The sequence below is a fragment of the Corvus moneduloides genome, chromosome 3 (assembly GCF_009650955.1).
Source record: "Corvus moneduloides isolate bCorMon1 chromosome 3, bCorMon1.pri, whole genome shotgun sequence".
Classification (NCBI taxonomy): domain Eukaryota; kingdom Metazoa; phylum Chordata; class Aves; order Passeriformes; family Corvidae; genus Corvus; species Corvus moneduloides.
The window spans coordinates 89,087,050-89,111,476 of record NC_045478.1 but is presented as its reverse complement, the minus strand read 5'-3'; the positions used below and the strand labels follow the sequence as shown (position 1 = coordinate 89,111,476).

The 24,427-nt window shown below is 36.0% G+C and overlaps 1 protein-coding gene across 10 annotated transcripts in view; it reads right to left on the bottom strand.

Moving 5' to 3' along the window:
- Nucleotides 1–2,095: 2,095 nt before the first annotated feature.
- The window catches only part of CEP170 (centrosomal protein 170), a 95,672-nt gene continuing 73,340 nt past the window's right edge, over nt 2,096–24,427 (bottom strand). For 2 of the 10 annotated variants that reach the window (XM_032102651.1, XM_032102656.1), the window contains 7 exons: nt 19,440–19,674; nt 14,454–14,631; nt 12,867–13,034; nt 12,506–12,594; nt 8,511–8,604; nt 5,629–5,680; nt 2,977–4,114 (listed from right to left, as the gene is read on the bottom strand). In XM_032102651.1, the coding sequence (XP_031958542.1) occupies nt 3,828–4,114; nt 5,629–5,680; nt 8,511–8,604; nt 12,506–12,594; nt 12,867–13,034; nt 14,454–14,631; nt 19,440–19,674 (1,103 nt within the window). In that variant the 3' untranslated portion in view covers nt 2,977–3,827. Of the gene's footprint in view, nt 4,115–5,628; nt 5,681–8,510; nt 8,605–12,505; nt 12,595–12,866; nt 13,035–14,453; nt 14,632–19,439; nt 19,675–20,981; nt 21,346–24,427 lie in introns of those variants that run through there. The other 8 variants (XM_032102652.1, XM_032102661.1, XM_032102655.1 and 5 more) reach the window with 7 other exon arrangements.

Below are 24,427 nucleotides of genomic sequence, written 5' to 3'. Positions count from 1 at the left end.
ACATTGTCGGATGTATTTAATATTTGGCAATCGTGGCTGAACTACCAGGACTGTAATGCTGTCAGCATTTACAGATCTATCTCTATTTGAAGTCAAAGGTGACATCCTTACATTTCAAAAACTCTGGTTATTCATCAAGATTAAGCTACGCAACTTGTATGGTGAGTGGCTAAGTTTCTTCCTTGTAAGTTTCTTCAGATACAAAAGACTTGGTGGAATAAAAACTCCTTGGCAGGCAGTGAGTGGCCTCCTTTTACTGTACACACCATGTCACTGACTGCTTCATGCATTCCTGCATGAAGGAACAACCTTTCTTTTCATGGCTGCATGCCAAAGCAATAATTGTAGATCTTTCCTATGCTTAGAATCTCTCCAGTTCAAATTATAAAGGCCTTCCAACAGGCATTGACTGGAAGTCAGTTTTTGGTATGGGGCAGCATTCTCTTCTGAGATTGCAGTACCAGTTGCTTTGGTATAATGTACATGCAGTGGTGAAACACCACCTTGCTGTTATCAGGTCAGGCACACAAGTCATATCCTCAGCTTTATTTCTGTACACTGCAGCTAGATGTGAGCATCATTACAAGTAGCTGTTGGGTGTAGAATTCGAGCAGTGCATGTAGCCAAGGGAGGAGCCACCAGTGCTGATCAGAAAAGGCTTGAACTCTGCTTTCTCTGTGTCCTGGCACATCAGCACCACTTGCTGGTGTCTAAAGGGAGCACAGACTGATGCCATCTGGCTGGATTTCCTAAGGACTTCTGAACAACAACCCTGCATAACCTTGGCTCCAAGTAGAGTGGTCATATAAAAATACCGCATGGGAAGAGTTACACTTCCGCTTAAACATCAGGGAGTCTGCGTATGAGAATACAAGCCCAGAAGTGCACTCCCCTATCCTCTGCAAAGACAGAGGGATACCGGCAACCAGTGAGGAAATCATAGCAGAGCATGAAGCTGGGGAATATGAAAAAGTCCTGCACAAATGGAAAGCCTTGTAACCTTCTCACAATTTTGACTATACTAAACTGGCATCTCTGAAGAGCAGTAAAAATTTCCTCCAGAGCTGAGTGCTGTCAAGTGTTACTGCGTGCCATTAGTGCTGTCTTAATGCCATCAAGCTGGGATATAAAGGAAAAATACACAGAAGCAAGATCAGAGCAGCTGATGTTAAGCCACAGCAAAGCTCAGCAACACTGAAATGCTTAACATGGGAAGAAATTCTTGGAGCTTTTACTAAATTCAAGGTTTTGTTCCTGCATGAAGCCAGCTAAGAAAAGGCAATTTAGTGTCTTGCAGGAAAAGAATGCATAGAGTCAAACCCGGGACAGAAGAAAAAAAGGCACCAGTCTGGAGCCAAATTAGAATGCTCAATAAAGTTTTCCAGTATATGAAGCAGAGGGAAAGCAGTCTGATAACCATCTACTGTTGCAGCTGGCAGGTGCACTAAAACTCACTTTCATTCTACAAAGGGAAACAGAGCCACTGTTTGGTGACTGGCATACTGGATTATTTTTGCCTCTAGCTTTGCACACAAAATCAATTGAAGTGTGGAAAAGAACCTGAGTACAAGAAAATGAGCCAATACTGTCAGCACAGAATAAATGATGCACTGGCAGCAATAACAGAACTTTTTCTGGAGAGAAGGTATTTATGAAAAAATGTAATTTCCTACTTCAGTAAAGGCGAGTTAGTCTGCAGGAAGATTGTGTGAACTTCCCAGCTCTCAATTACATATTCACACATTTGTAAAGTTCCAGAAACACTTTATTTAAAAATGGAGTTGTAAATGCATATAACAAAATAACATACATAATAAATGTAACAAAAATAAATAAGGAGAACATGTCCATACAAAATAATAACATAGTAATGCAAAATGCTTATTACACAACATAAAAGTAAAAATGCCTGAAATAACACAAACAGAATCTCATATGAAGAGCCTGCACCTTTAATCCTTCCTAGCCATTTCCTACTTTTCACTTGAATCTGCAGAAAAATTATGTTCCCAAGCATTAAACAAAAGAAGGAATTATGGTGATGGTTTGGTACACTCAGTTTTCAACACCTAGCTCTAGTTTCCATTTATTTTTGCCCTTCTGCACCTCCAAAAAGTTTTCCTGTAGCCTCTGTAATCTAGTGTCATTCAGGCTCCCACAGTTAGCTGGAGTAGAGCATATTGAGTCATACATGAAGACTGTTTGCTTTTAATTTTTTTTAAAGAAAATATGAAATCCATTATACAACAGATTAGTGGTTTTGTTTTTACATCTCTACAAAAAAAGTTTTTGCATCTTTATTAACTGGTCCAACTCTTACTGATTTCTGAAAGCCTGTACAATTTAAAAGCGTACAGAAAGTAGGTTTTTTTAAAAACAAATCTCATATAGGATTATTGCTGAAATATTAAAGACCATTTCATAAAAGCTGCAAAACTGTATCTTTAACCTTAATATATAGAGATTGATGCAAACATAAGAAAATTCCAGTCTATTAGTTACATTTAACAGAAAAAACATTCCTCCAAATTACAGTGTTCTGGAAATACAAAGTAATTTACTTTAATTTTTATTATTATTTCCAAATGTTAAGTTACTGGGACAACTGATAAGGAAAATAAGGCTTATATAGGAAACTTTAAATAGACTTGCTTTTCAGTGATAATAAGCAAAATGTCCATGTTAGCAGTCGTCGTTCAGAATCCTTTTAAATATGTAAGACAGGGACAGCTTTACTAGCAAGACTACAGGAAAATATACAGAAGCAAATAAAACCATTTGCTTGGGAGTGCATCTATCGATCAAGCAAATCATGACAACTCTATTTCCAAGTCCCCTAAAGAAAATTTTACATCTCATGATCATTCCAAATAAACAGTAACTTCTTCTGTAAGCTTATGTTGCATTTGGATTGGTGAGAGCCCATTTGGCTCAATATGCTTTAATATGTCCCACATTACTATATGTTTAAATTTGTTTCCTAGTTTCAACAAAGATTTGGACAGATATGAGATATGAAACACTTCTACTTTCGTTAACATCAAAAAGACTTTTGAAGAAGATCAAAAAGTGCCAAATAGTCTTTTCAGAAAGTGGATTAAAACACTGTAATGATAATACAAGGACAGTATTATCAGTTTTGTATATACACCAAAACACTGCTTGCTGTTCAACGATATCGATATGTTCACCTACCACTCCCAGCAAATCTTAGTGCAAACATAATATGTGAACTTATTTGTAAACCCCAAGACAATTTACGCAGCAACAAGGTTACATAAACCACAGAACTGTTTGAGATTTTCCAGTACGTGAGGATGAATGCTTTCTAAAATCTGTCTTACTTTCGCAGTAATGTGTCATTGTAGTCAAAGATAATGTTTCCTATATAAATCATCTAATTCAGAATCAAATGTAACTGTTCAACAGTTCTGTACAAGCTTTAGAGGAGGAAGTCCATTCATCAGAGCAGCTTGGCAAAGAGATTTGGGGTTTTCAGTAAATGTTAGACTGCTTGCATGGCTTTTAAAAAGAAATAAATCTATTAAGGGAAAACTGCTGATATAATAATTCTTTTGCAAAGCACACAACCACAAAGGGCAAACCTGCCACAATCTGCTTTCCTACACTGTATCTATGCATATCTTTATGATTTGAAAAGGATTTGTGTGACAATCAAAGCATCACAATTAAAGAAAACTGGTTTAATAAAACAACTGCTGTTTGACCAAGCCTTTTTCTTTTTAATTATAAAAACGAACATTGTAAGTTTTCCTTGATTTTCTAAACATTCCACATGAAAGGTTTTTGTATCAAACACTGAGATGTCACTCACGCAGGGTGGCATCTTCTTCTTCCCCATCTGGGTTAAACCTATTGAAATGTATGCTGAAATCTGCCTCGGATTCAGCATTTTCCAATTCCGCTGCCACTGGGCCGGTGGCGGGACGAGCAGCCCGAGCCTCGGGCTGGCAGTTTGGCTGCGCTGGAGGGCGGGGGCCTTGGGAAACAGGGCTGGACTTCGGCTTCGGCTGAGCTGGTAACACAGGGCTGGCGAATCCCAAGTTGCTCAGAGCATCCAGGGTACCATCAGGGTCAATCATAGCATTAATTGCTAAGCAATCAAGAGAAGATGAGAAGGATAGGGAAGAAGCCATAAAAAATACAATTTTCTGTTACTATAAAAATATGGAAATCCTTATCTTACACTTTTATTTTTATGATGACAGACGCGAGATTTTATGTGTGCTGCCCATGACAAAGAAATGGTGTATCCAACATAGCTGTAAACTGATACATATATTCAAAAGCAGTTACATAAATTAAAACTTAGCTGAAATGAAACTGCACAAACTAAACACTGCCTGATGTGTGGACAGGAAACAGAGATGATGAACTACCTACGATAAGGTCATAGGGACTGAAAAAGGGAATTTTAATTTAAGTGGTTTTTTCCCCCTGATGTTACCATTTTATCATGTTTTGTTCCACCTCACCCCCAGTAAACAGCTATAGTTGCTGATTCCATGATTGAACCAAATTTGTATAAAAGAGCAATCATTTAGCTACTCAGTGAGGGCAAACTGAAGCACCTATTATACTATTATAATTATACTATTAACATATTTGTCACATTTAACAGAACTCTTTTTTATTTTCAAAAATACACTAACATTTATTACTAATTTGTCTCTAAAGGTGGTTAATGACTCCTCCTGAAACATTCTTTTAAAAAAAATGTTTTGCAATAGGATTAAATCTGAATACTAAAAACAAAAAAGATAAGAAATTTACAACTAACATCATAATGATAAGCATGGACCACTAATCCATTTGACCACCATTGTTATTAAACAGTAAACTAAGTATAAACAATACACAAATAAGACTGCGACTTCTTTTTAAAAAAATACTCAGTTTTAAGTTTATTTTGATAAATGGAATATATGTAACATTAATATTAAATAACTAAACAATATTAAATAATATTAAATAATTAAATAGCAGACCTTGTAAGAAAAACATACTTCTTTCCACTTTATATATAGATAAGACTTTGTGTGTGAAAAGCCTAAGTAACTTTTCAATTTTGTAGTCTGTGGGCTCCACAGTTACAAAGATTGGATTTTGCAGTGTGAAGGGAAGATGTCAAGAGCTAATTCTAAATTTTCATTTTATTGTAACACAGACACTTGTGGGTTTTTTTGAGGTTTCCTACAGATTATGTCTCAGTGCATTCCTTATACTGAATTGTGCTACACGTGAGGGTATTACTGATGTGAACAGCTTATTTTATAAAGCCTGATCTCAGGATTCTCTATCACCTATTCTTCAATATTTACCCACAAAAATATTCTATTAAGAATGTTTCACAAATAATTCCTTTGGGATTCTCAGGACTACTTATTTATCCTTTTATCACCCATATAAAAAGATATGATCACTCTTCTGCTTTTAAAAAAGCCCAGCCATGTTTGTTTATCAAATGTATCAGCAGTTATATGATATAAATGCATAAAACTGATACTGCGAAAAAAAACTTTGTTTCATGGTATACATATACACATATTGATGTCTATTAAAAAAATTTAAACAAGCAACCACAGAAAAGTGAAAAAAGATTTGTACCTTGGAGCTGCTTCTCAACTCGTTTCAGTTCCTGTAAGATTGATGATATTTCCTAGAAAAGAAACAACCATGTTTCATTATCATAGAATCACAGAATTGCTGAGGTCAGAAGAGACCTTGAAGTATTAAGTCCAGCTGTCCCCCCAGCACTGCCACTGCACCCCTTAAACCACTAAATCATCACCCAGTGTCAGATCCAGATGCCTCCTAAACAACTCCAGGGATGGTAACTCCACCACCCCTCCGGGCAACCTGTTCCAATGCCTGACCACTCTAACAGTGAAAAGTATTTTTGTAATACCTAATCTGAATCTCCCCTGTCCCACCTTAAGGCCATGATGGAAAAATAATGGAAATTTCCATTATGGAAGAAGAGATTTAAACTACCTCTCAGTAGTGAACAATCACCCTCCCCACCTTCAGCAATTGCAATTTGCTATTTGCATTGTCCCTTCTGGCATCAAGAACATCCCTACTGGTGGTGGCCCAGCCATGTACCCCAGGGGTCCTGTGTGGCTGTGCTGGAGGCTGGAGAGCCATGTCCCACTCAGAAATCCAGAGCCTTCTGCACTGACTGCCTGCTGCTGTCCACAAGGCCTCATTCTGACCCTTGCTCATCTGCCTGTGCCACCTCTGCTCAAGCACAGACTTACAGACACCACAGTTCTGTAGAGATCAGGCAAAGTAACAGCAGACCTTGAAAGGAGAGTTACAGGATGAACTCAGTATTAAATGGAACAGAGTGATTTATAAGGTTGTAGAGATGTGAGTCAGACAGTGAGATGACTGCATCAAGGTTCTGTCTGCACCCACTGGCCCTGTCACCATGAGACCCCGCACAGCACACCAGTGCTGGGGCCTCAGCACTCCTCTGCCTTACAGATTTTTCTCCACTGTGCTAACACAGCCACAGCCACAGCAACACACTCAGAAACATGGCAGTCATTAAATGTACTACATCTTAAGCTGCAGAATCACAGAATATCCTGAGCTGGTAGGAACCCCCAAGGATCATTGTGTCCAGCTCCTGGCCCTGCACAGGACACCCAAAGGATCACACCATGTGCCTGAGAGCATTTTCCAAATGCTTCTGGAACTCTGGCGGGCTTGATGCTGTGACCACTTCCCCGAGTCACTTTCCTAGTTATAGAATTAGCATATTTATATTAATATAAATACGTAAATCCTACAATTGAAGGATCCTACACTGGACAATAGTGTTAATCCAACTGCTGAGGAGAGCTGTCAGTGGTATTCTAAAGCTGAGAATTTTCAAAGGCACTGATTTCAGAAAACCATTAATCCATTTCAGAAAGCTGTTCTGTACTAAGTACTGCGATTTTCAGGGGTGGCAAAGAGATTGATTATCTTTATACAGTCATATCTTTTAGTAGATTTCCCATCTGAGCTGGACATAAATGTTCCAAGGACAAAACAAACATCACTTACAATTGTCTCTCTTAACTTTTAATGTTCTGTGGTGAAATTAAGCACTGCATTTGGAAAATATACTGCTCTGAAAACTAAGCAGAAACTTGAAAATCAGTGCACAGACAAAAAACTGCCGAACAACCCAAAAACTTTCAAGCAATGCAAGACGCTTCAATACATTGAAAAAAATTAATAAAATGCTGAATTTAGGAATAAATACACAACTAACCTTTTTTCTTTTTTAAGGAGTATCTTAAAACCCCATATTCAGGGCAGTTAGAATATAAAACATTAAATTTGGATCTTATTCTGCACATGGATAAGAGAAACTCCTTATATTGTAATATTTCTAAAATTAGAAACTTCCATGAACTTGCTTAATTAATTTTTTTAATTAAGAAACTATCAGCAAACCTATTAAATTATAATACTGAGTCACTAATGATTGCTCTTGATAAATACACCATTCTGCAGAAATTACAGGCCAAGTTTTTTATACTTCCAGGAAAAATCAATCTGGAGGAGTTTAATAACTGATGATGGGCTAACAGAGAAGTGCTAGCCCGTTCAATGCCAGGGGAAATGTATTCACATTTGAGTTCTGAGCAATCCATATGAAGTATGTGAGCAGTTTCCCACCTTTCTCCCAGGAAAAAACCTGCCTCTGTAAGCAGACATTCTTAAGAGCAAGACTCTGCAGATGGATAATGCAGCTCAGCTCTGCCTGCTCTCACATGCAAGGATGTTTTTCACACTCTACACTCTGTGTTTAGAAGCAAAGGAGAAGTGTACTGAGACACAATGTGTGGTCTGTCCCCTCACACTGTCACACAGTCTGGTCATGACATGGCCTGAATTGGGCCATAAACCATAGCTGATTTATGTTATTAGGCTTTTACATAAAACAGCTGGAGTTCTAGTGGGCACCCTATGGTTACCACTTCCAGACAAAACCAATGGGATTAGTTTTCACTGAAGAGTCCTTTTATTGCAATGTGTCTATGGATTATTTTCATCACGTGTATTAGAACACAACAACTTCTCGAAGTATTAATAATCAGTATTAATAGTGTTAAGTATTATATACTAAGTATTAATGATTAGTAGGTAAAGTAGTTTTTAGATTGTAAACCAAGTTCATCCAAAAGCAATCTAACATCCAAAATAACGGTTGTTACCTTTTGTTAAACAAATATACTGATGGTCTATATATAGTCTGAATCCCTTTAACTGCACTCTTTATCTGAATTTTCCCTGAACAATTACTTGTTTCTTTATGAGACAGTAAGTCTTAATAATTATTAAAGATTAGGTTTATTCTTGAAATGTACTTAGTGTCTAAATAAAGCCTTTTAACAATTTTTGCCCTTATGTCATTGAAAACAACACATTCCTCTACTGATTACTTAGCCATTAGATGAGCAGCATAATCAGTCCCAGAAGATTCATACCATGCTTGATGTTTTCACAATAGGAACTTCACTTTCAGCTCGTAGCTTGTTTTCAATTTCTTCCCAGTTTCTGTCTTTGTCCTTAAATAATATTCTAGAAGAAATACAACAGTATGTTTAAAATAGAAAAAAACCCACAAAATAAACTGAAAGATTAAATAACATGATAGGAGAAAACAGCACTAGGAGTACTGAATGGAAGTAAAATGTAAAATATTGAAACCTGATAGAATCTAACCATACAGTTAAAATTTTCAGGGAAGCATACAGGCTTTCAGCAAAATCATTATTATTGACATTAAAATGGCAGTTCTGTAGCTAAGTAATTGGTGTATATATATACAGACACAGCTGATTCTGTCCTCCAGCACTGACACATTTTTTAAAAAGCCACCTATTTTACTGTAGGGAGAAAATTCCCCATTAATACTGCATTTTACAACAATAGCAAAACATAAGATAAATGAATTCAACTTTTACACTTGTATTTTATATTAATGAAAAATTAAAACACTTTAGGAAATTACAAAAATGCATTTCATAGAAGAAGTTTTTATTGTAAAGTCTTAATATGTAAATTTTATATATATATATATATGTATGTTTTAGTAGTATGAGTATCACTCGTATTAATGTTTAAAGAAGTCACTTCAAATTGTAAAACCCCAAAGCATACTGTGAGATTCCTATTTTTTATGTTCAGTTCCCTGCTTGATAAAATTTTTGTTTCCATTGTCATATAATAATTTAAACTTTCTTCATTGACACAATTGGAAAAGAAAAAGCAAAAAAAAGCAATGTGCAGATATTTAAGGTCTGTGAAGTGACACCATGATGACACAGAGGTGTCCAAATCCACTTCTTCTCTAACTGGTATTTCACAGTTAAAAGTTCAAAAACAGCTGCAGTAAAACTGCTAAGCAAACAAACCAGCCAATTTCAAATCATGGTCAAAGAGCAGCACATTTTAAAGAAACTGTTACTGTAACTAGGTCTCTGAAGAAATACTTTTTAAGTTGGAAGTTCGTGATAGAGTGAATGTCACAAAGACTAAGAATTTGAAAGAAAGCTGTGAGCCTTAGTACTGCATTTCTGTTCACCTTTCTTCAGTTATGTATATCCTATGGAGAATTTCATTCTCCATATATTAGCCTGCCAAGAATATCTAATTTTGCAAAATAGCTACCCTGCCTTATTTTATCAGTGCACAAATGTCTGTAGGCCACTCATCCAGAAGCTGCTTTAACTCTTCTGTCTTTGAGGTCTTCACACCCTGCTGCTTTGGAACGTGTTTATGTCAGAGGTTTCACTGCAAGGAAGTGCTACTTTGATGACACAATGTCATGGGATTGAGGCAAGTGACCACTTCTGCCAGACTTGGGTGTATTCACGTACAAAGCATACAAGGAGTAAACATTAATACATACTTTTTCTTCAGGAAGGAATAAATAAATTAAAAGTAATCAAAATTGCACTGAAGAAAGCATGAAACATGTTATGGCCTTAACTAGGGTCATCATCTTTTGAAAAAGTTCATCATCAGATGTCTGGCGAATTTTTTTATGTTCTGGGAGTGAAAAAGCTTGCAAAGTCATACAACTGCAAACTTGGATACCAGAAAGTTCAAATATAATGGATAATTTAGTGTTTGCCTGTCATTGAGGAGTCCAAATACACATTAAAAAAAAAGAAGAAAACAAAGCAGAGACAATGAAATCCTTTACAGGATCGTAATTTAAAAAAAAAGGCAACTTCTCGAAATACTTGACTCAGTATACAGACACTTACACAGCTATACTTTCTCTAATACAATAGCATTTATATCACCCTGGAAATCAGCAGGAACATAGAAAATAAGGCTTTATTTAGCAGTAAACAGCACTAGCACAAAAAAAAGGTAAGCTATTGTGACATTGTGTGATTTTTCATCTTCCTGCTTGCCATGTTCTATGTTATGTTCTGATGTATGTGATTAGTGCCCTTGCTTCTGTATGTGGTGTTTTTAGAGCTAATGTTCTTACTTCTATTTTAAAATTAAATTATCTAATTTAAAATTTAAAAAGTTCTCATTTAATTGGTCATTTCATTAAAAAAGAAGGAAACAAAATGAAAGCATTAATTAGAAATTTTGAAACTGTTATTATTTAAACTATAAAGTGGACAGGCCAATTTGTTTTTACTATAAAGTTAGGAAGCCTATTTCTTTTTACTTCATCTTTTTGAATTCTTCCTTTAGCTAGTTCTAACTTCCTTTCAACTTTGCTCTTCCTCTTTCTAACCATACTTTTCAAGTTAAAAGAATGTATTTATAAATGCCTGTTGCCTTCTTCTCTTGCTTCTCCCTACCTTCTGAGGCAAATCTTACTTGATTATGCTCAATCCCCATTTTTCTTTCGGTGCACTTTGCAGGATGCACAGCAAACAGCAGAGGCCAACAAGCAGTACCTCCACTGACATGACTGCTTTGCTTAGGTTGTGCCTGAGTGAAGAGGCACGTGCCTGCTACAAGACAAGCCCATGACACTGCACTCAACACAGCAGAGCACTGATAACACCGTGCAGATCTTCTCACCACAAAACCTCCTTACCTCTTCCCTTCACAACCTCTGAAAACTCCTGCAAACTCATTGTGACATATAAAAGCACAAACACAGGCTAGGTAGAGAATAGATGGAGAGCAGCCCTGGAGAGAAAGGCTTGGGGGTGCCGGAGGATGAGAGGCTGGACATGAGCCAGCAATGCGCACTCAACAGCCCAGAGAGCCAATTGTATCCTGAGCTGCAACAGAGAGTGGCCAGCAGGGTGAGGGAAGGGATTCTGCCCCTCTGCTCTGCTCTGGTGAGACCCCACCTGGAGTGATGCATCCACCTCTGGAGTTCACAAAATAAGGACATGGACCTGTTGGAGTGAGTCCAGAGAAGGGCCACAAAGATAATCAGAGGGCTGGGGCACCTCTTTTATGAAGACACTGTAACTATTCTGGGCAGAAATTTCAACTGGCTTAATTCCAGAAAGGAATAGCAGCACACCAGCTGGCTGAACTCATGTATTTCAAAACAAAGCTAAGGTAAAAATCTGTAACAGGTACTAGCTGCCTTATATGCTCCCTAAAAAACAATATTAAAAGTAGTGCTGCTTTTCTGATTCAAAATATAAATGAAATTATGAATAACATGGTATTATTCAAATCCATTCTGAGGAAAAGAAAGTCTTGAACATAGCCCTGGGGAATATGCTAAATAATTCCTTATTAATATGAATTTACTGCATTTTTATAGAAACAAAGCAATTCCCCTTTCTTTAAGTATGTATAAAATATTTGTACGTATGCTTGTATTTGTAATATCATACATGATCACATTATTATTACATTCAGTAGTAGCTGTCTTACATTTTAAGATCAGCAAATTAATCAGAAATGTGTAAGACCTAGATTTAACATTACCTGTTAATCACCAGTAAAAACAACTCACAAAAATCCTTAGAATAGCATAATAAAAATGAGTTACAGGCTTCTAAAGAATTGATTCTTCACTTGGTGATACTCTTCCTACTAGAAACTAGGACTAGAAATGGCAGTTAACCTACAGTTTTTACCAATTTATATAGATTATTATAAGTTTTCTTCTTGATTTCTATGGTCAAATCATTTTTGGTATTCCCATGAGAATACAATCTTCAGATATGTTAGTATTTTGCTGCTTTTACTAGTTACAGCTCCTCTGCTGGAAGTATGACGGATGTTGTTCTGTCCATGTAAACTTTCCTGATATTCCTCTTCATATAAAGTGAAATAAAAAGAAGGAATAATGGAAAAAGTATTCATTCCAAATCTTTCTGAATTCTAAAAAAACCCCTAGCTAACAGTGCTTTTTTAAAATACAAGTTTCTACTACCTACATTTGTTCTGTGTCTATTATATTATCTTTTTTACTGCTGGGAATGTTGATGAGAAGAGACATTTTCAGCAATAATAGTAATTTTTGAAAACCCACCTGATTTTTCCAGCTGTTTTGTCTATGGATTGTCTTATTTTGCGAGAAAACTGGAAGACTGAGGACAACAGCAAACTGTCCCCCATAACCTGCAAGAAGTTTTTAATAAGAAAGGATATTATTAGTTTAATAGTAACAATTCCATATATTTTGGTATCTTTAACTATAAAAAAATCTTACTTATGTTTTAATTGGTATCATATACCATGATATTTGAACATTTTGCCAATAAAATAATACATAATTTTTTCCAATATTAATGCCACCTGCTAGAGGTAGGAGAGACAGGAAAATGTCTAGAATATTAAGTGGGGAGATAATTGTAAAAGCTTAAAATCGAGACATTCTGTTGTGTGCTCACTTCATCTCTGCTCCAAGTCCTTCTGCGGGTAATTGTTGGGGGATCGAGGGCCTCTGTCAGCTGAGGTCTGGCATCACTAGGCCGACCATTCCCTTCCGGGGGTTTCGCATGCACTATTGGAGGGATTTTTCTAAAATTGAGACTTTCATCAAATACTCGGTCCACCAACTGCAGGATAAAAGAAAAATGAAGTTCATGAAATCTACTGGATACATCCAAAAATCAGATTACTGGGGTTTTTTCTCCTAAAACAGTTTATAAGATGCCTATCAAATAATAATCATTCTGTTGTCTTCTATAGTATAAAATGATCATCTCTTGTGTCAGAATATCTTGTACAAGTGAATGTTTGGGTTTTTTTAAAGTATCAGACATACATGGCAAATTTAGACTACCCCACTGAAATTTTGCTTATTGGCAGGTGATACAATAGCTACCTATAAACTGGTACTGAACAATTTATTCATTTGATTAATGGAATATATCTGTGGAATTAAGAAGAGTACTCTGAAATTTAGGGGTTTTTTTCCAAATTAGTCACAGTGTTACAGAAAGACCTACACTACCTAAAGGAGATACTGCCACCTGCAGTATGTACGCAATGCACTGTATTTTTTGAAGAAGAAAAGAATTATTTAATAATAAAAAAATTGGAGTGATCTAACTGGATCTGAGAAAAGGTGTGTTTTACTTCCTTAAAGTTTACCCACAGTCCATGAGAATTAAAACCAAAATCTATGTGAGTGCATTTATAATTTTTCGGAGTATCCAACTCACAGATTTCTTATTGCTGTTTATATCTTTTTTTCCACAGAAAAAGGCAGTATTAAACTAACCACAGTAAACTAGTGTATTAACCAAAATTTATGCACACAAAAATGAATAAAACACATTTTGAAAGGAATACTATGAAGAAAAAAATGCATTAAACATTTACAACGCATTATTATGGTGAATTGTAACATGGTAGAAAGTGATGATTTAAATTCAGATTAACATGTTTACCAGCATTAGACCTGTGATGGTTACTAGAACACGTTAGTCAATATATTCATAGAACAGCACATCAGAGGTAGGCAAAGAAAATAAGAATTGTTAGAAGCATAAAGCAAACTTACTTCAAGGCAGTTTTTGACAATGTTATTAAGAAAGAAAATCTAAAGTTAACTGATGGTACCTAAATATTTCAGTGTTCAGAAGATGAAAGTTTTATGTCACCTGTGAAAAGAGGGACTTTTTTGTTTTTAATAGCTTTGCAAAGAATTAAATGTATACATTTATATATAGTTTTGCATATACACTAGTATCTTTAAATGCACTTAGATACCATCCAACAGTATCTAAGGCTACAGACAAGCAGGAAACAAATAACTATCTTGTCCTATGTTTCGTGGAAAAAAAGAGACAGACAGTATGGCATCCTTTTGACAAGCTGTGTTCACAGGGTAACTTCTGGGTTGTTTGTTGAAATGTAAAGGAACTTTAAATCAAAAAAACAATGTAGAGATCATGCATACGGGTTGAGTGGAAGTAACTAAAAAGGCTATGCAAAATGCTAAAGCAAAAGAAATAAAGAAAAGGAAGAACCTTATGCATTTCTCCATGAAGATCTCCTACCTCTTCTCTAGTGTCTATGGCAGAGCCAGGGGTGGTGGCAGCAGTGCTTACTGTGGTACTGGGGGCAGTGCCTGATGAAGTCACTGAATCTATCTCTCCTGCTACATCGTTGATTTCCCGTGCGATGAGAGCCAGATCTTGACTGATCCTAGTAATAAAGAGAGTGTTACATTCTCCCCTACAAACGCTTTTGGGCCAGTAGAGCCCAATCTGAAGCCTTTGAGGCTGGAAGTTCTAGTTCCTGACAACCGTGCTATGAAAACGTGCATGCCTTTCTAAACAGAAAGATTATCTGTAGAACCATAAAAGCAAATTCTGTCTGAAGCTTTTAAAAGCATGCCTTTCTGGAGGAAGAAGGTGCAAGGCAATCTCAAAAGACAGAATATTCTAGTTTTCTTCCCAGGATTCAGACAGATGCATGCAATATGCTGTATCTCCAACACAGAGGATGCATAGGAAATATGCTGAAAATACTGCACACATGACCTGTAATATGGCAGTAAATCCGAAATGTTCAGAAAGCATTTAATTTATACCTTAGTTTGCCAACTTGAAAAAAACGTTTTCAAGACCTCTGATTTTCTAGCAGCCCTGCAGCTTGCTCAAAACAAGCTTCCCATGTGTTTGAAATTCCCTAAATCCTCAAATTTAATCAAGACAAGTTTTTCAGTGGGAAAAAGAGAACATACCTTTAAAAACCCAGATATGATAGCATTACAAAAATACAGCTGAATTCTCAGCCAAAAATTCCTTTTACTTTCTTCTGATTCACCACACCAAAAAACCCGCTTTGCTCTGTGTTCTGCTCAGCACAGGGAGGAAACTTGGCTAGCTCTGCTTGTGCTACTCCTCCCCAGGACACCCCAAAAGGAGGAGAGAACAAGACAAAAAAACCCCACAAAGCAAAAGCTAAAAACCCTTACTAATTATGACACCCTGAATCTCCAGCTTGGATCACACAGTTGAGAAGAGCAGACTGCCAGGTGATCCCCTTTCACACTTCTGCCCGACAGCACTGAAGGCACAGAAGCCGACAGTGCCACTTCTGTGCCACCGAGGACTCAGTGACGCGCAGCACCCACCACTCAAGTGGGAGGAGGTGCACAGCCACACGACAGTGACACACCCCGGGCTCAACTGAGATGCATTTTTCAAGGTGAGCTTCCTTCTGCTCATTATTTTCACTTTGTCTTCAAGTCAAAAAAATGGACACTACTGGCCTAAGACTAAGTGAACAGAATTTCAACTAGACAGGCAAACGTAACTAGAGAAATTTCCAACACTGGATTTTGCGAGTAACCATCAGCAACCTACAGTGAAGTGCAACTTTGTGCGGCTTAGATACACATATAATTGGAATATGGCTGTAAACAAATATGTGGCAATTACCTGTGACCACTCAAGACAGTATTTCTGATTTTGAACTACTAAAGACTGGAACAGTAAAGCATAAGACAAGTCAATTGCTCATTTAAATAAATTAAAATATGATAAGTGCCTATTACTGCATTAGTTAATTTAACTTATTTATTATAGCTTTTGGGTTAATTTAATTTATCTTTCATGTTCTTATATATGCCATTAAAAATCCAATATTCTTAGTAGTAGAGATACTAAAACAGCTACTTCCTTTGTCTCATACAATCATCTAACTTTTTCCTGAAATAGAGAAGTTGCTACTATTCACATTTGATTTTCTGGGACAAATTCTGGTATTTAATGAGTACTTGTGAAGAAAATAAAACCAGGAGATTTCAATTACCAGCAAATTTTCCAGAAGAAAAATGTCATTAAACACCATAATCAAAAGTAGCATCAATTAACTAAGACTTAACTCTTCACAGAAATCAGCAATGCTTCAACACGACACAACCACTTCATCTGAGTTCTTACCAAGAAATCAGAATTACATAAAGTGTCAGATCTCTATATAAAAATGAATTCAAATGAATCCTGGAAGTATCAGAGTAAACAACCCTAACATTGATGGCAAGCAGCTTGGTAGATAATTACCATAGTCAAACATCAGTCATGTGAACAAAAACTGGAATTATTTTCAATGTGACAGTAAGCTATAGTCCAGTACTCAATTACATTTCTGTATAGAAACAAGACAGAGCACTACACAAGAAGCATTATGAAAAATAAAATAAGACACCAGCTGTGAGTTGAGCCTGAATTTTCATAAATGAAGTTTTCAAGTAATTCTACATTAACTTTCAGAAACAGAAAGCTTAAGGAGAATATTTTTTGAAATCCGGGACAAGAGACTTAGGCTTTAGGTGTACACTATTTACTCTACTGCAACTGTAGGCTGCCTTGGAGATCTCTACTGCTTCCTCCATCCGACCTAGCAATCATACAAGGCAAATCAATTCACAGATGCAGAACTAATAAACCTCAAATTCCCTAAATCCCTCAACCTACTCCAGGAAATACTGCTTTAGATTCACCCAGTGAGCAGACTCAGGCGGCTACACAGCTACATGTGGAACAGACTCAGTTTCCAACACAAAGGAAAAGGTGAGAACACACGGCTTGGGATGGGGAAAGCATGACCACCTTTTCCAAAAGCCTGGAACTCTAGTTCTTATTTACCTATAGTGAAAGAATACCCAATGTTAGAAAAAACCACAAAGAAACAGGAATATTTCTAAGATACCTGTAATAGTGCTGAACTACTGGATTTCCGAAAACATTTTTATGCTTAGTCTACCATGTTACACTTCCTATACTGAGTCAGTGGATTTTAATATCCTTTTTTAACATTTTAACATTACTTTAACATCCTTGAACAAAATATACATGAAGCTCCTCATATTCTGAGGGTGTAAATTCCCTCCATGTCAAAGTGGCTTTAAATCAAGTTTAGTTATCCCAGTAAGTTTTTCTAAACACCTCTTTCAAATTTTCAATTTTATTAACATCTGAAAATTGTGAAGTTTCTGCAAAGTGCAAACTGGGTCAGTCACAGAGGACCAGTTAAAACAAAGTATGATGGTAACATGGATGCAATGAAATATTTGCCATACAGTTTCTACACTACTTTCTGCTACACATGTATTTTATGAAAGGCTTATCCTTACACCTGCCTAATCTAATCAGTTATTCAACAACAATAACAACAAAAATAAATCAACTAATTTTAATGAGAGCATATAAACATCTACTAATTTTTTAAAAACTCTAAATAGAGTTGAAGAGACCTTGATCATAGAGGCTGGACTGATGGCTGGGATGGAAAAAAAACCCCAGTGTGAACAATAATAGAGCCTATGGTTAGCAAGGCAATGGGAGCAGAGATAAAAATTATCTTACAGAGGACAGAAGTTAAAAATGAAGCCAGGGGACCAATAATGTGAATCAGCACCAAGATATGCAGACACAGAAAGGGTGAACTAGTGACCTACAGCAAGGGCTCTCAGCAGAGGCTAACCAAAGCAACTGTTATCGGAAGCAGTGAAAATAGGACAGCAACCTGGAATTTCTCAGATGCTGAATGCTAGTTTTCTTTACCTTAAATAAGCTCATTTAATGTAGGTTGTGTGAAATTTCTACATAAACCCAAAAATTTGGCAATACTGATTTGAGTCTCTCAGCACTTCCACTGAAAATAAAGGTGAAGAGGTAGGAGAAGTACACAGCCTTTAAAACAACTTTTAAAGCCAATATATCAACGTAGAAAAGGGTATGAATATCAAGGGAAGATAAAAACCTGCAAACCTAACCATCAAATGAGTTTAGACTGAATCATCAATTACTTCCAGTGTCAATCTCTCCTAGATGAGCAAGACACACCAAGAAGTTTCACTGAAGTAGAGGTTCAGCAGTACTATTTATCACAAGGAATCATATAGAATATGCTATGGCTATCATATTTTTCCCCATATACACACAGACCTTCCTACAGCCATCTCTAACTTTAGATTTCTGAAAAGAAAGAGATGTTCTAGGAAGATGATTTTGAAAAGGTTTATTTCATGATACTATGAGACTCCCTTAGGTATCTTCTGTGTGCCTCTCAGGCCTCTACATCTTCCCTTTGCACAGATCACACTAGAAAAACAAATGTTAAAAAATATTACCAAGATCAGGAAACAAAAAATAATTAATCACACTAAGGAAAACACTTCCACAGTATTAAGATTTAGAAAATACTCCACACTATAAAGATTAATCTTAAAAGGAAGACGTATTTCTTGTTTAGGCTTCCAAATTAAGTTTGGTGAAAGTCTTAGGAACCTGAAAATCTTCAGAACCTGACACCTAAGTATTAAATAACATTTACGTGCTTGTGCATTCTCTCTGAAGTTTTCACTGCCTGGCTGTTGCATGATGTGGGAATAACTGGTTACCAGAATGTGCAACTAACTTTTCCTTGGTTCACTTGAAGCAGAGTGGCCCCAGCAACAACAGAGGTATTGATATATTAATCTCAAGGACTTGCAACCAAAGAAAATTACTTTTTGGTGAATACACATATTTTAAATCAGAAAGTACCTAACATGAAATAATGTCTAGATAAATCAAAAATAAAATGAGAACATGGTCTCTCATGTTCCAAAACCCACTTTTTTCTCTCTCTGTCACCTGTGATCGATCTGAAATTTTATCTCAATACGTAAAGGTACTACAAAATCACATATACTTCAGCCTCAGGAAATACACGAAGTACCTCTGCAAGTCCCAATAATGCAACTGAAAGTTCATCTTCTGGGACTTGGCTATCATAAATCAGAAGTTACTATCATTTTCCACTAAAAAGAGATGTGCTGGTAACGTGAGTGTTCTGTCTGCCAGTCTCTCACAAGAAGAAAGTTACCCATTCAGTTAGTGAATGAAAGTAATAAGCAGTGACACAGAAAATCCATTCCCTCTCTGTGACCTCTCTGTGCACCTGTACAAGTGGCTGGGTACAATGCTCAGTTATTTCAGAGGCACTCCTTTCAAACCAACCTTGCTATCTCTTCCCGGTGGGCAGTCCAGTCACGAATGTAGTCTTCCTGCTCCTTTATCCTGTGCTTGAATGTGTTGCTGCTTTGAGCTGCTGTCCCAGAGCTCTGCAGTCGCGTGGTTTTCAGGGCTGGAGAGGTACGTAGACGGGTATGTTTAGGGGAATTACGGTTTGATCCGAATTCATCTTCTGAGGTGGAAGCATAATCTGTAGGAAAGCGCCTCCATCTTGCACTTACTAAATTAGTTTAATTATTAAAAAAGAATTATTATGGCATCTTTAATAAGAAAAAACAGCATTATTTCAGAAACATCACAAAAATACGCAGCTATTCATTATCCATCCCCAGGTACCTCACAAAAGATTTATTTACTACATCTTTAAAAGAAAGCTACAGAATTTGTGTTAAATAAAAAATATTGATTAATAAAAACATAAAACTCATGCTCTTTGTATAGTGATGAGTGAAGTAAGATGTAAAAGTCAGTGATTGTATATGAGCTTGAACAAACTGTACTACAAAACAAGGGCCCAATTCATTAACATTGAAGTATATAGTCAGATTGCACTTTTTCTGCAGATTTTTTCCCAAATTTCATTCAAGGTTTATGCAATTCACACACACAAAAAAAGAAGAGATATGAAGGAAGGATGGAGCTGGCACCAAGCCTGGAATGCATGCTTACGTAAGAAAAGCATAAAACTCCTGGATGATAGGTAGGTCTTTTCCAACCTTAATGATTCTATGATTAAATGTTTAGTACAGAAAAAAAATATGTAAAATTAATACTGTGTTATAAAAATCTGCAGCACATCCATAAGAAAAGCAGCCTCAGAGAAAAAAGTATATATTCTGACATGCAGCACATAAAGCATTACACAGCCATGTTGCTGAGGTCAGCCTGAAGTATAGGAGAACTGAAACTAAGGAGGAGGTTCTTGTCCCCTTATGAATTACTGAAGTCTAGAAAATGGATTTCAGATGTGCTGTCCTCAAACATTCCCAGCAGGAAGAGATATCACCAAGCGTAAAGAAATCCCCATCACCACAACCTGCAGGGGATTCAATACCCCAAACTCATTGACATTCATGAGGCTCTGTAAGTATCACAGAAAATTAAAAAAGGTGACTACCTCTTGGTAATTGAAAAATACTAGAATTGAATGATGTAAATTATTTTTAATAGTATTACAAAATGCAAGAATTAATAATGGTTTCTCCTGATACATTAAAAAAACCAACATTACAAATGAAGTATACACCAATATGAATTTAAGTAATGAATAATGAAAGTACTTATTGTGTAATGCAAAGATTACAGTATGTAGAATATGACATTGGTGTACAAGCTTACATCCCTTCCCTCATATAAATAATGAATTTTCAATTGCTGAAAACAAAATTTGTGTAATTTTTTTCAGGTTTAAATGTGGGTTTCAAATTATGTCCAGTTCTACTTTTTTAAAATTTTCTAACTTTATTGAAGAAAGTAACAATGTCTCTCCAATTACTTTCTGATCTCTTTTTGGAGGCTTCAAAGTTGTTAATCTTAGGGAAGTAAAACATGAGCAGAAAAAGTACATTTTCCCACCAATAGCACGCAAGCAATGTGTGACCAAAGTCCAAAGAGCTTTATGAGTTGGGCCCACATTTTATCATCGATTTTTGTGTAAACTCTTTGTCCCAGTTCAAATTATATTCTTCAAAATAATTATAAAATTTATCTTAAAATCTCTCAAGTGAGCTAGTTCAGCAACTCAGCACTGTACAATGAGCATATGTAATAATATATTTAAAAACTAAAAATTGAATGAGAAGTGAAATATCAGAAACAGATTTGATTTCTAGTACTCTACCACTGTAAGTTTCAACATCAGGGTCTGGGTCTGGGAGAAGCTTGGATTTCTCTGTGTACAAAATAGTGTTTTATCATGTTAATTCGTTTTAAAACATTCAGATTAGAAGCATTTGCTTAAATAAAATATACTGATGAGATTAGCCTTAGGTCCTCTTTTCCACCCACACTTTTTTAGGAAAAGATCATACATTCAATCAAAAATACTGAATTTTGTAAAGACTTAAACATTTCAGAGATACTAACTGAAATGACATCAATAACAATCATCTACATAGTATCATAAAAACCCTGTTTTTAAGACCCTTAAATTTTAAGGCCTTAAAATGTTGGGGGATTACATATTATCAACGTGTTTCTCATTAATATGAGGAAAAAGTTATTGTAGGCCTAGCAGTAAAAATCTGAAAGTTGTATGATTCACATCAAGCAATATCCAAGCATGTTTCCCAGTAAGGTAGCTATATGTTTGCACATATGTGCTTTTAATACTATTTTTAAAATTATGCAGGCCCAAAATGTCATTGTAGTTTACGTAGATTTCTGAAAGCTGTTGTGCAGTTCCTTATCTCAGACACCAAAGACTGTGAAGATCAGTAGCACTAACTAGAAAATCCTCCAAAACCCTGGCTAAAATAATCAGCATTCAAACCTAATTTAGTGACGACTCTGTGAGAAGTATAACGTCCTCACAACACATTAAGCTGGCAAGTTTGGTGATTCGGACAACACACTCTCACTTTAGAAAGATATGAGAATAAATTTTATTGAAGATATTCCTTAAAAAATATTCTACTCTCATTGATGCAACGCCTTCTCAAGGTGCATCCATTTGCAAGATCCTACTACTAAAATGTACTTAGTAAGGGCTGTTTTTTCTCCATTATCAATTTCTTTCCCCCCACAGTTACCTCAACAGCTTTGATCAACCTATCTGCCAGCTATTTGCAATGACAGCTAGGTCAGCAAGCCAGCAGAGCTGCCAAACACAACTGGCTGCTCAAGGTCTCTCTGTTCTGACTTAATTTTACAGTTGCAGTTGAGCACTTTTGTGCTAGGTCTGATCCTGCCATTTGTTTTCCCCATACATAGCTCCTTCTGTAACAGCATCTTCAGTTTTCCTCTATTGTGAAAATAGGTCTTTGGTCTCTGTTTTTACTGATCACACTCTACTGTTTGATGATGCAGTGCCTTGATCAGAACTTTCACTGCTTGTGCTTTATTATAAAGTTACTAATTCTGCTTCATATGTCTTCACAGTGCTGTCAGTTATCAAGCCTCCTAACCCAGAAACACTCTGGTAAATCACTTGAATGCTGACAATTCTTATCCAAGATGTTCCCTTTATCTGCTTGCCCTTTCATATAAAAGTAGACAATAGTTCACTGCATCAAGGATTAAAAATGATTCTTGAAATTACAGACTTGCTTCTAGGTCTGACAATTTTAATCCTATTATGTTGCAATTCCTCCACATGAAGTACAAGACAATAAAAAAAATCCAGAAACTACATCTTATTCTTGCTCTCTTTTTACAGGTATGTATGTCTGAACAGTGATTTCGGAAGTGCAGAAATAAATCCAGCCTACAAAGAGAAAGTTAAGAGGCTACTAATGTTTAGAGATCTACAATGTGGTAATGTTAACTGACCTCTGATGAGATAACCCATGGAACATATTTAACATTTTGAGAGCAGCTAGTCCTCTGGTAAAGGAAACAAAACCCCAAACTTATATTGGTAATAATCATGCATTTTCCAGTCTTTCTATGTCCAGGGAGAGAAGAAAATCCATTCCTGTTACACTTTGATTAAATGTGCCTGAAGTAAACACATTCAAACAGCTGAGCCACTTTTGTCAAGCACTTCATTAGTGCTTTCCAAAAGAGCTAAAATGAATTGAATTGTTGACTCTTCTAGAAACAAAATTAAATGGAGGAAGTAAAAGTGGCCTATATATAATAGGAGATGCATGTGTATATATATACTCCTATATACCTTAGAAGATTACACCACTTTCAAAGCAACTCAGATTTTCCTAAAGTATCTAAAGTATCCAATCTAAATAAACAAGTAAAAAATTATACTATAATGTTATTGATACAGACAAAATTCAGAACTCTAAATCCTAAACAAACAGTAGTAATAATATTTTTTACTTATATAGTAACAAGACTTGATTGGTTTATTTAGCAATGATTTTGTTTTGAAAGTATCTGACTGCCTTATTAATTGCTTTCAGATTTTAGCCTTTACATTGATAGGCTTCTCCCTTCATATGTATTAACTGTAAAATTTTATATGACAGAAGCTATTACTACTGTAGATTTTTCTAGCAATGGCTTTTTTCAATTACCTAGATTATTATGTTGGGGTACCCATGAGAAGATGGCACCTTTTCTCTCTTGAAAATACAGTATTTTATACAAGCTACAGTAAACTCTGACTGTGTGATACAGGTAAATGAACATTTAGCAAAGACAACTGTGATAGACAATAGAGTGGGAAGAGAAAGACACACTCACTCCCCTTAACAGAAGCAGCAAACCACTTCAATGCAGCAACCTGGGAAAAGTTTATGAAGCCTGCAATACTTCACATGGACACAAACCTCAAAATTCATATAGAGTTTTGTGAAAAACAAAAGCAGTGAAGTGACAAATAACATCTGGGCTTTACCTGTTCAAAAATCAATATCATAATGTGAACTAGTATTCGTTATTAAAATAAACATATAGAAGTCTTAACTGATGCTTCTTTAACCTAGGGTTGCCACCTTTCAGGCTGCATTGTCAATTCAAAATTTTGATTAAAATTGAAAAAATGCTACTTTTCCAATTATATCTTACAAGGAAAGACTGAATTTTTATTGGAAGTGTCACCTATTTTGGGTACCTTTGTAGATCCCCGTCATAGTATCAAAAAGATTCAACTTCATAGTTCAGTGAACACCTCATTTGTATCTCAGCAGAAATTTCTATTTAGCTAATAAATGACACAGCCAAAAGTAACTACCTGGGGAATACACAATGCTAAGAATACTGACATGGTCCACTTATGATATACAAACAACAGAAGGACAGGAGGGTGGGAAATTAGGTATCACAGTTGCTTATATCAAGTCAGAATAGGATGT